The sequence below is a fragment of the Lolium rigidum genome, chromosome 6 (genome assembly GCF_022539505.1).
Source record: "Lolium rigidum isolate FL_2022 chromosome 6, APGP_CSIRO_Lrig_0.1, whole genome shotgun sequence".
Lineage (NCBI taxonomy): Eukaryota > Viridiplantae > Streptophyta > Magnoliopsida > Poales > Poaceae > Lolium > Lolium rigidum.
This window is the reverse complement of record NC_061513.1, coordinates 13,100,925-13,111,929: the sequence shown is the minus strand read 5'-3', so window position 1 is coordinate 13,111,929 and position 11,005 is coordinate 13,100,925. Positions and strand designations below refer to the sequence as shown.

At 44.1% G+C, this 11,005-nt stretch overlaps 1 protein-coding gene across 6 annotated transcripts; it reads left to right on the top strand.

Annotated features, from left to right (window-relative positions):
- The first annotated feature begins 4,822 nt into the window (after window positions 1–4,822).
- LOC124659450 (telomere-binding protein 1-like) lies at window positions 4,823–9,551 on the top strand. Of its 6 annotated transcripts, none has more exons than XM_047197321.1 (11): window positions 4,823–4,957; window positions 5,741–5,808; window positions 6,044–6,197; window positions 6,275–7,070; window positions 7,229–7,360; window positions 7,503–7,559; window positions 7,637–7,716; window positions 8,086–8,330; window positions 8,454–8,714; window positions 8,801–8,864; window positions 9,104–9,551. In XM_047197321.1, the coding sequence occupies exons 3-11, from the start codon at window positions 6,117–6,119 to the stop codon at window positions 9,269–9,271; spliced, it is 1,884 nt and encodes a 627-aa protein (XP_047053277.1). In that variant the 5' UTR covers window positions 4,823–4,957; window positions 5,741–5,808; window positions 6,044–6,116; the 3' UTR covers window positions 9,272–9,551. The 6 variants fall into 6 exon arrangements, with proteins under 6 accessions (XP_047053277.1, XP_047053278.1, XP_047053282.1 ...); XM_047197322.1 differs by having other exon boundaries at window positions 5,741–5,888; XM_047197324.1 differs by having other exon boundaries at window positions 4,830–4,957; window positions 5,768–5,808.
- Window positions 9,552–11,005: the final 1,454 nt, after the last annotated feature.

Here is an 11,005-nt window from a genome sequence, read left to right as displayed (position 1 = left end):
GGTGTCGCCACAATCAAAAAAATCAGTTGGATCGGATCATCATCATCATTTTTTCGTTAGAAAAGTTGTGTGGTTGTCCCACCACCAAAGGCCTATTCCATATCTTATCTTCCAAACAACTACTCTACGAACCAACCAACCACTGCTCTGCTACCATTCATCTCTTCTTAGCCTAGTTATTCGAACACACCTATCTCTCCGAGGTGATCATACTACTAAAACTTTTTCAAAGCAGATAGAGGCCTTAATCAGTTCTGCTCACTTAACCCACTTCAGATTTATCATACTCCTTTTGTTGTTGAAAAAGAAAGAGTGTCATAAAAATGATTAACAGAGGCAGCTAGCTGAACTGAATTTTCTGGAAACCATTCCTGATCCATGACAATTTATTGATTTATTATTCACAGATGGCTACTGTTCTGCTTGTTCTGGTCCCTCTTTTACATCTACAGGTTATAGTCTGCAATGATCACAGCTTTTTTCAACCCTCCATTTGTTTCAAAATGTCAAACCAGTTAAACACTTAACTCATACATAAACATGCACATAGGAGAACTGCTGAAATGGACCATATGAATATGACATGTTGATTGACCTGACATGAAGTCAATGATCGACAGTTATAATACTCTGGTGTTTACTGTCCATATGTGGAGTATTAGGCTGTAAAAGCATTTTTTTTACATTAGTTATGGCCCTACAGATCGAACCAATCAAGCCTGAACCTCTGTACGCACGACGATTCAGTGAACGATAACTGTCCGACGAGCAATCTTGTGGTTTGCCTCACTTTTATCAGGCTGATGGATGGCTCGATGTGCATGTTGTACGCATAGCAGCTCTCTACGTATAATACGTACTCCAGGAGGAGCTGTCAGTTCAGGAATTATGTTCTTTCGTGACGTTGGTGCATGTGAGGACCCACATGGCAGTGTCCCCAGCAGATTACATGGTACATAGAGATAGTCTAATCCACAAACAAATCCTTATCTCTGGCCTGGCCTTTCAACAGGGATAGCCCTCCATCCACGTCTCCTCTCACCACCCATCATAATCCATGGAAAAACACATCTACATCTCTGTCACCTTATCCCACTACAAATTTTAAATAAGGATGAGATGACAGTTCAATTCAGACCAAAATACTAAAATGTATATACAGGTTTGTTTTGCTAGCTTCTTCCATATGAACCATCCTAGATTTGCAATGACATACTCCCTCGTTCCATAATTCTTGTTGTACTTGTAGTTCAAGTTTGACAAAAGGAATTTATGTTCGAAATAAACCAACATATTGGTCCACTCAAGGGATAACTGCACGTACACATTTCCTTCATGCTTGTTGAAGCCAATTTCATACTGAAATGGAAAGTTCAGTACAATTTGTCCAATATACAAAAGAAAAAGAGTTGACAAAGAAGTAGCCTCCACTAGTTTATTTCCTATTTGGCAATAATCCTTTAGTTGGCATAGTTAAGAGACATCTATTTAAGAGCAATTATGCGGTACTGGATAACATGACCCACAAAATAATACCTGGCCACAAGAACACACATAATGTATAATTATTTATTTTGGGAGGAATCATTATTGTGGAGATTCCTTCCTTCGAAAGCGATGTGCTACCGTTCAGAAAGACATTGTGTATACCGCAAGGGATGTACAAGAAAGGCTGTTGCTCATAGCCAATCTGTAAGAACAGGGGAGGTAGAAAACACACAAGAAAAAAAATCTGGATTTTGTGATTGGCCATTGACCACTTTTAGTTGAAACCAAAGCCTGCATTTGTTTATTTAAATCAGAATATGTACCACTAAGTTACTATTTTGACACCTAATGTTGTAAAAAAATAATGGTGCTGGATCTTCTTATGCACAGCCTGTGTTAGCCTAATATAAAAACTAGCACCGTCTGTCTGCTTGTGCAGTATGCTAGGTTTAGTTAACAATGTAGTTCTGGCAGATCTTGGATTTTTAACAACCTCACAGACCAATGACAACTATGATAATACTTAATCAACAAAGTGTTTTTGTCCCATGTAATGCAAAAGCTAGACTGCTTTTCCTCTCCTGACGAAGCAAGAAAATCCTTCCCACCTTTTTGTTCCCAAATAAAACAAAAATAATGAAATTCGATATGATCTTAAATACTATTGCATCATGTATTGGAAATTTCATGGCCAGTTCTGTGCACCAGAAAGACAGTGCACCTACCGTACCCACCAGCTAGAAGGCCGGTTAGACACACCACTAATCAACCCTGGCCTAATTAACGCTGCTTGCAACAGTCTTTTCTATCTTATTTTATCAATATAAACTCATAACCCCACATGAGCATATGTATGTGCATATGGGACACGTCATCAGATCTGACTGAGCTTACACCAAGCAAGAACCAACCGCTGAAAAGGTAGATAATAAAAACCAAATGTAGATCTAGATCATACCATTCACCCTCTGCCTACGGTAGTAAGCTTGCAACGGTAGATCTACTTCCACCGAACAAGCAGTTAACAGGTGAGCACACACTGACACACACATACTCCACTTAAAAATAAAACCAAATTCCACTCAGAAGTAACACTACCAGGTAAAGATGATAGATAAAAAAAAACTTGGCAAAAATTGTCCAGATACTTATATTATATCTACTATTTGCATCCACTTTGTAAGCTTCTTTTAATGGAAAGTTCAAATGGAGGCCGAGCTACATGCAGCACTTTATTTATAAACGCTCAAAATTCGTGTTTCAAGGATTCAAAAAATCGGAATGAAATTCTACAGATAGCTAATGATGTATACTACAATTATTGGTAAATCTCAATACAAACTAATTTATATTCTAGGCTACACAAAACAACAAATTCTGACAAATTTTATAGTCCTGAATAGTGCAGGACTATGTTAATTTCGTGTAGCCTAAAATATAAATTAGTTTGCATTCAAATTTTACACCATTGTAGAATACATTATTGGATACCTCTAGAATTTTGTTTCACATTTTTTTGAAACTTCAAAGTGTAAATTTTGAGTATTTGAAAATAAAGAGCTACATGTTGCCGACCTCCGAAACGCCATACTCTACTTTGAGCACTTTTTATATATAGTATAAATGCTTTGAACCTTTTTTAAACGAGATAAAAGACTTGTCATTTTCATTAATTAAGGAGAAAATAGTTGGCAAGTTTATTAGTAGAAAATCGGCCAATAACCGGTACAGTCACACTCGTCGATCATCATGTAACGCCGTGGGGTACATACAACCACCCTTGCTACCACCAACAAAGACTGTACATGCAACACCAAAGCGAGGGTATTCGCGAGGTTTTCCACCAGTGTCGCACTCCAATTTCACCAAAGAATGACCACCTAGGAAGACCTCATCGTAGCGGCCTCATGAAGCCCATACGACCTATATACCGACAACCCTTCCCATAGAAGACGGACAACTCCGATTCTAATGACAAGGTCTAAAGAGAGGATGGGCAAGGCCACACAGAATAAGATCTTTATGACCCGAACACCACTTGCCACATCAGTGTCTTCGGTCGATGAAAGCTCGGAAAAAGAGATAGCAACTTCGACTTCATAGCAAGAGACTAGTCGGACACGCTAGAGAATAAGCAGACTAGCCCCGCGACCGAACCATCACTTACCATCATCGTCGTTGTTGGGCAAGCCGCTACACTAAACCGACTGACCGTGGGCCGGGCACTTGGCAATCACAACTACAACACATGCATCTAGCTAAACTGTTTAAGGAAAGTGTGAACATGGTCGCTAGTCTTTTAACACAACGACCTAAAGGGAGACCGACATGGAGACACCCCTCGTCGCCTAACCCTTCGCCGGGTCTAGGACTTTGCCAGAAGAATTGCCTGAGAATTGTGAGTGTAAAGAGCTCCACACTGGCGCCTCCATAGAGTACCGCGACGCCCACAGAAGCCCCACTAGAGGCTGGCAAGCAGGGCAGACCTTTGCCCATAGCCTCAACATACCAGAATCTCGCGCATCCGACTTAAGTCTTTGGCCCGCACATTCACCGACCCATGCACCTCCAGCGTGGCATGAGCGCCACTGCCATTCCCAAGACACCACAAAACTCGGCGAGCCAGCGCCAGCCGAGCCCGACAAGATCTAGCAAACGCCCTGACGCGTCTCGAAGAAGCCAAGAGCCTCCGAAGTAGCCTAGGAGGTGAGGGTGCCTCCTCGCCCTAACTAGCCACAAAAGGGGGAGGGTCAAAGTTTGTCGTCGCCGTAGGTCAAACCCTGCCGATGCCGTCGCGCAACCCACAACCTAGAGAAGGAGATACCCGATATACCCACATGTAGATCCACATGCTCCATTACGTTGGACGATCGCGCCACTAGGGTGATGCGAACCGCCGCTTGGGCACCATCAACCACCACATCCGTCGAAATCGCTAGAGTCCACATCACGCGCGAGGTCCGAGCCTCCCCACCTATGGCTATAGGAGGAAGTCCCCTCCATCGCCATTCGCCGGCCATGCTTAGCTCAATTGCCTCCTCGGGCGACAGCGAGGGAAAAAAGGGGGCCCATCAACGTGATCTTGGCACCACCCGAGGTTGGGGTTGTCCTCCACTTAAAATTAACGCTATCAGTAAAAAATAAAAAATGGAAAACTTGGCAAATTTTTGTTTATCTACTTGCATCTACTCTGAACACTTGATGAAACCAATGCCAATAGGTAAAGAGGGCCGGTTCGTTCAGACCGGACCGGACCGGCCGTCCCAAGAGAGTGAAAAAACCGGAGGAGGATGTGAAAAAAAAAGAGTGGGTGTGCTGGTATAAAGAAGAGGGACAGGAGAGGATAGCTGAGGGTTTAAGCGAGGAGAGAACAGAGCGAATCGAAGGACAGAGATTCAGAGAGAGAGAGAGGCGGAGGTTTTTCTCCATCTTCGTCGTCCCCCGATCGATCCAGGAGGGAACCGCAAGGGTACGTATCTGTGGCACCGACGGAGATCCAAGTTCATCCAACAAGGGCGGAAATTTCGATTTTTTTTGGGCGATTTCTTATCCTCCCCCGTGCGAGATCCTCCCACTTTCTGGTTGGTACCCCTGCTTTGATTTGATCTGGTGGTTTTCCGCGCGGATCGACCGCCTTTCTCCGGGGGCGCGGTTTCCGATGGGTTCTGCCGGGGCGAGCTCGGATTCCGCGAGGACCGGTCGAATTATGCTCCGTGATTTGGTTTTGGACTTGGTCGACGGCGACTCCATTTGGATTTGTCCAGCCCTGTGCTGATGGATGTGAACACATCACTTGCAGTTTCAGATGGATTCTTCCGGGGGAGGGGGGGGGGGAGGTCGGATTCGACCGAATTATGCTCCTCGATTTGGTTTTGGGGGCCGATTCTCGGTCATGGCTGACGGAGCCTCTTAATTCCATCAGATTTGGCAAGTCCTGTGTGCGCACGCTGTACTGATGTGATCACAACACTTGCCATTTCAGACATTTCCGGAGTTGAATTTTGTGAGTTGTCCCTTCGATTTGGTAGGAGACATGATTCATGCCGTTTCTGCAGCTTTCAGCAAAGGATTACTGTTCATCAACTGTCCCTCATATGCCGTGGATGTGATTTGGGTTTTTCTTGATTCAGAACTTGGCTTGGTAGTATCTTTCTTGGATCTGCAAAACATGCCCTGTTGATTCCTCTGTCTTGACCACCAGGGAATTTTTTTCTTCAACTGAATAAAACTGTGTCTCTGAATTTGTTTACAGAAACCAATGAAAAGGATTCCTGCGCAGGTGCTCAGTCTTGGGTGACTCGTTCCAGATGCTCCTTGGAGGTGATCTCACTCTCCTATAAAATCTTCACCGTTTCTTGCTGCTATGGCAAGTCCTACAGCATCAAACCATCCGACTTCAGGTTGCCCTGGGATTGGCCGAAGATGGCCTCTTTCCCTTTTAGAATGATTAGTGTCTTTTTTGTTCTGTTCTGGTTGGAGCTGAGCAGTTCCAGCTTTGCTGTTTGAGCAATCAGTGATTGGGAATCGTCAATGAACTCGATCTTATTTGTTGCAGATAAAGACAATCCATGTGCGATTTCTGTTTGTTTACTGCCTTCAAAAGCCGTTCTTTTAAGTGAGATCAAGATATGGTGGTGCGGAAGAGGTTGGATTATGGATCTCGCGGCCACCAGGTTCCCGCTATGCCGCGTGTTCCAAGCTCAGCCCGGGTACATATTTGATCCTGTCTGTCATGAACCACAAATTACGTATTGGATATATTTATTAACAGTCAACGATAATTCAGGGGAAACGCTCAACGAGGAGAAAGAAAGACGAGATGTGTGCGTTCGATTTGCTTGCCACCGTAGCGGGATCGCTGTTAGGGGATCAGGAGAACTCGTCCATTGTTCCTAACATCGGTACAGCAGCTTCTAGCTATGCCAGGAAGAGGAAATCAGTGAAAGCCGAACAGCGTGATGATGTTCTGCCGCTCAATTCCATAGCTGTGGGGAACTGTATAGTGGGTTCTGGTGGTGCCTGTGCCTCTCCTAGGCGAACTAACATCTGCTCTGCAGAAAACTCGTCGACACAAAATGAAACTGACTCAGTATTAGAGTCACTAACTGTGGAACCAAATATGTTGGTTAAGGAATCGTTGTTTAGTTGTACAAAATCGTGTAACCCTGGTCATGGTCTTGGCGGGATTCCAGGGTGCTGTCGTGGAGCACTGTCACTAGAGGCTAACCAATTGCAGGTGAAGCAAACTAAAGATGGTGATGCCGCAGCTCTGTACAGTTTGGTTAACTCTGTGGATCTAGATGGCAGACCTCCTGCTTTGGTTAGCTCTGACAGTAGCTCAGGAATGCCTTTGTGCAGCCATGACAAAGACCGCAACACCTCCGGCTTATGTCGTGCTGAAGTGCAGCATGCTGCAGATAAAGATGATGACGAAAATTCTTCCGGGTGCACACATCCATGCACCACGGGAAATAAGAGTTACGTGCCACATTATACAGGCGATAGTAGGATAAGAAAGTTGTTTGCCTCCAAGTTCAGGAAGGCTGCACGTAATAAGATGTGTGGAGAGATGCCAAATAAAGGTATGGCAATCCCTACAAAGTTAACCTTTGGCTTATATACAGTCTTCATAGTTGCCATAGAGAAGAAAATTTCTGTTGATTCTCTCCACCATTATGGCACACTAAATATTGCAGGAATTGGACTAAATAAGGGCTATTGGATTTTTTCATTGAACTAGGTAGCAAGCAAAGTTTCTGCGGAAATAAGATATCCACCACACGTCAAAAGGTACAAAGGGCAATGTTCAAGAGAAAGAAGATAGTGCGCCGTAATTTTACAGCATCTTCTACTAAAGGGGTTCTAACTGATGGTATGCTGCTTCACCAATTCACATTTATGTACAATTGTTCCATTGCACATAGTCATTGAAACTTGCCCTCTATATGCCATTTGATAGCCTCAGTCATTATTTTGGTATACTTCCTAAAAGAAAATGCCGCGTGCCATTTCAGCCAGCGGGGCATCATTTTCTGTGGAAGGTCAAAATCCTGGATCTGAGGACTACAATGGTACTCTTGGACATATAGATTTGCTAGTTACTTCGTCAAGAATGATAGCTTATCATTTTGTTTGTTTTTCGTTTCAGTTAAGCTAAGAATCAAGTCATTCACCATCCCTGAACTGTTCATTGAGATCCCTGAAAATGCAACAATTGGTTCGTTGAAGGTAAAGGCTACATCGGTTTCTAGAAGTTAATTGGTTGGTAATATTGCATTATAGATTTTTTGTGGAATCTGCAACATTTGTTTGTTAAACTAATATTTTGTACTCTGTTCTACATAATTAAGGAAAATACAAGTTACTTCCTGTAACTGTTGAGTCGAACTATCATGGTTAGATTTCTAAGTTTAAGCAACTGACCAAATATTACCTTCTTATGAGTGTTTCAATATTTGTATTCTCGTGATAGTCTCAATGTTTTCCAGTTACTTGCATTTCCTACCTAGAATGTCTTGCATGCTGTTGACCCCCCCTGCAGATAAATATTACCTTCTTATGAGTGTTTCCCAGTAATATTCTTCATTTTCTGTACAGAGAACTGTAATGGACGTTGTTACTAGTATAATTGAAGGCGGCCTCCGTGTTGGTGTCTTTCTTGAAGGAAAGAATATTCAAGATGACAGCAAGACACTTCGTCAAGCTAGAATTTGCCACGGAGAAAATCTAGATAATGTAGATTTCACACTGGAGTGTGAAGCTGCACATAACTCTTCCCCTGGGGTCAGAACACCAGAGGAAACAGATTTTCTTGGTGCAGATGCCATGAAACCATTAGCCATGTAAGGCGTAATGTGCTACTGTATGGTAGTTTTTATTTAGGAAGAAAATTATCAAGATGCATCTGACTGGACCATAACCATATCTGAAGATCATTGATGGTTTTAATATTCCATGATTTGCAGGATAAAGTGTGAAGAGACTTTTTCTGAAACTAAGGCCAGAGGTAACAACCAGCATTCTATTGTGGAAATGACCATGCAAGAAACACCAGGGAGCTCACGGGCCATTGTCCCTGTTGCCTCTCTAAACGCAGAGGCTCTAGCCATTGTTCCTGTCTGTAAGTCGAAGCGAGCCACCATGGGGCAAAGGCGCATAAGGAGGCCTTTCTCTTTGCCTGAGGTGGAGTCCCTAGTGGACGCTGTTGAACAGCTTGGAACAGGAAGGTTTGTGCCCAGTTGTTCTCTCTATTGGCACGAGTTCATTGCCGCAAACATGTTCTCATGCTGGCATCTTGGTCTATTTTGTTCAGGTGGAGAGACGTTAAAATGCTCGCGTTTGACAATACTGATCATAGGACTTATGTTGACCTTAAGGTAATTCAGTAACCAGAGTCCACAAGCTCACCTTCCCACTACATTTTGTTTCGAGCTATTACTTGAAATATCTTTTGGCGCAACTTCGTGTTATTGCTCTACCATTTGATCAGGAACTGTTGTATTGTATTGTATTGTATTGCTCATTGCCTACTGTTAGCTAGTGTTTCATTTCTTTCTGTGAACATACTGTGTTACTCAGATGTGCTAAACTCTGAAATATTTCATGGATGAACCAGGACAAGTGGAAGACCCTGGTGCACACCGCGAGCATATCCCCGCAGCAGCGTCGAGGCGAGCCCGTTCCGCAGGGGCTGCTCGACCGCGTGCTGGTGGCGCAGGCCTACTGGTCCCAGCAGCAGCAGCTCTCAGGCAAAGCTTCAGGCCAGGGCTCCTCCAGCTGCTGAAATCTGGCTTGCATAGAAAGGAAAAACTGATGCTACTTCTGTACAAAAAAATTGTCCAAAGGAGGTCGACTAATTTCTGTATTTATTCCAAACTCACAGATCAATTTCCCCTTTTTTGTGTTTTCTTTCTTTAGTTTCTGTTCAGGCCAGGTGCTCTCTTTCCTCTGTTGATCAATAAGAGAAAACACCTGGTTTGACAACCCCTGTAAATGATTTTATAAACTATTTGGATGCTTCAGAATTTTACTAGAAGCTCATAAAGAAACTTAAACTATTTCCAGTTGCTGCACATTTCCCACAGATATTGCAGATTGTTTTTTGTAATTGGTTGGAACGAGAAGACAGTTAAATATTTTAGGTTAGAAAAAGACAGTTAACACTTTTGTTTTAGGAAATAAGAAAGACAATTAAGTTTTTTTAGCGCATGAAAAAGTCAATTAATTTTGTTTTGAGATATTTTAAAAAATTCTAGCGCACTGGATATGCCCCATTTGCCCAACATCCAGCAGTTACCACTCCGTGTGCCCGGCTCCTCCTCATGCCTCGCCGGAGGCGCACGCCCGTGGCGTTGTCAGCGAAGTTGTCCCGGACCTCGTCCTCGCAAACCTCCTCCGTGGCTACTCCAAGCTCGGCCATCTCCGCGACGCCCGCCGCCTGTTAGACCGGATGCCGCACCGGGACCCCTCGTCTCCTGGTGCTCCGCCATCGTCATGTATGCACATAACAGCTGTGAGGAGGACGCGACCTCCATCTTTGCCGGCTTCCGGAGGGCCTCCTCCGGCGAATCGCCCAGTGAGTTCCTGCTCACCTGCGCGCAGTCCTGGGCGGGGGCGGTTTGGTTCAGCGACCACATGCATGGAGATGCCTTGACCGGTTTGTGCTCGCGAGCGCCGTCAGTGCTTGCTCTGCAGTTGGCTTTCAGTAGGGTGGCAGGCAAATGCACGGCTATGCATATCGGTTTCAGCAGAAATGGATGCTTCAGTGATCAATGCACTGAGCCACTGACTGATCTGTACTGTAAGTGCTCCAAGCTCCCTTTGGCTCGGAAGATGTTTGATTGCATGCTCACAACGATGGTTGCTGCTTATGTGCAGAATTCGCTCTATGTTGAAGCCCTGGCCATGTTCTTGCAGCTGAACCTGGCTGGCTGGCAGTGGCAGCCAGATGTTTTTTGCTTGCACAAGTATCTTGAACCTGCGCGTGGCTTTTTGGCAGCGATATAGCAAGGAAGGCAGGTACATGCTGATGGTGTAAAGGCTGCTCTGGAATTTGGTGAGCATGTCAAGAATTCTCTCATTGACATGTATGCTAAATATGAGCATCTAATTGAAGGAGAAGAGGTTTTTAAAGCCTGGGCAGAAGATGACGCAGTTTCTTACAGTGCAATGATCAAGGATACGCAAGGCTGGGTGATCTTACATTAGCAGTTGATGTATTCACTGAGATGAGATATTGCTCCTTAAAGCCAAGCCTACTGACTTTTGTTTTGCTCCTTGGGTTCTGGTCATCGCAGCCAGAGATCGAACTCAGCAAGCAGATTCACGGTCTCATCATCAAATCAGGAACTTCATTGGATCCATATGCAGGTAGTTCTCTAATCGATGTCGATTCAAAAATTTCCCTTGTGAATGATGCCAAAGTTGTATTGAGTCTGATGCACAACAGGGACATGGAACAGGGACATGGTAGTCTGGGATGATATGGTTTTTGGTCTTAAACAGAATGAGCAAGGAG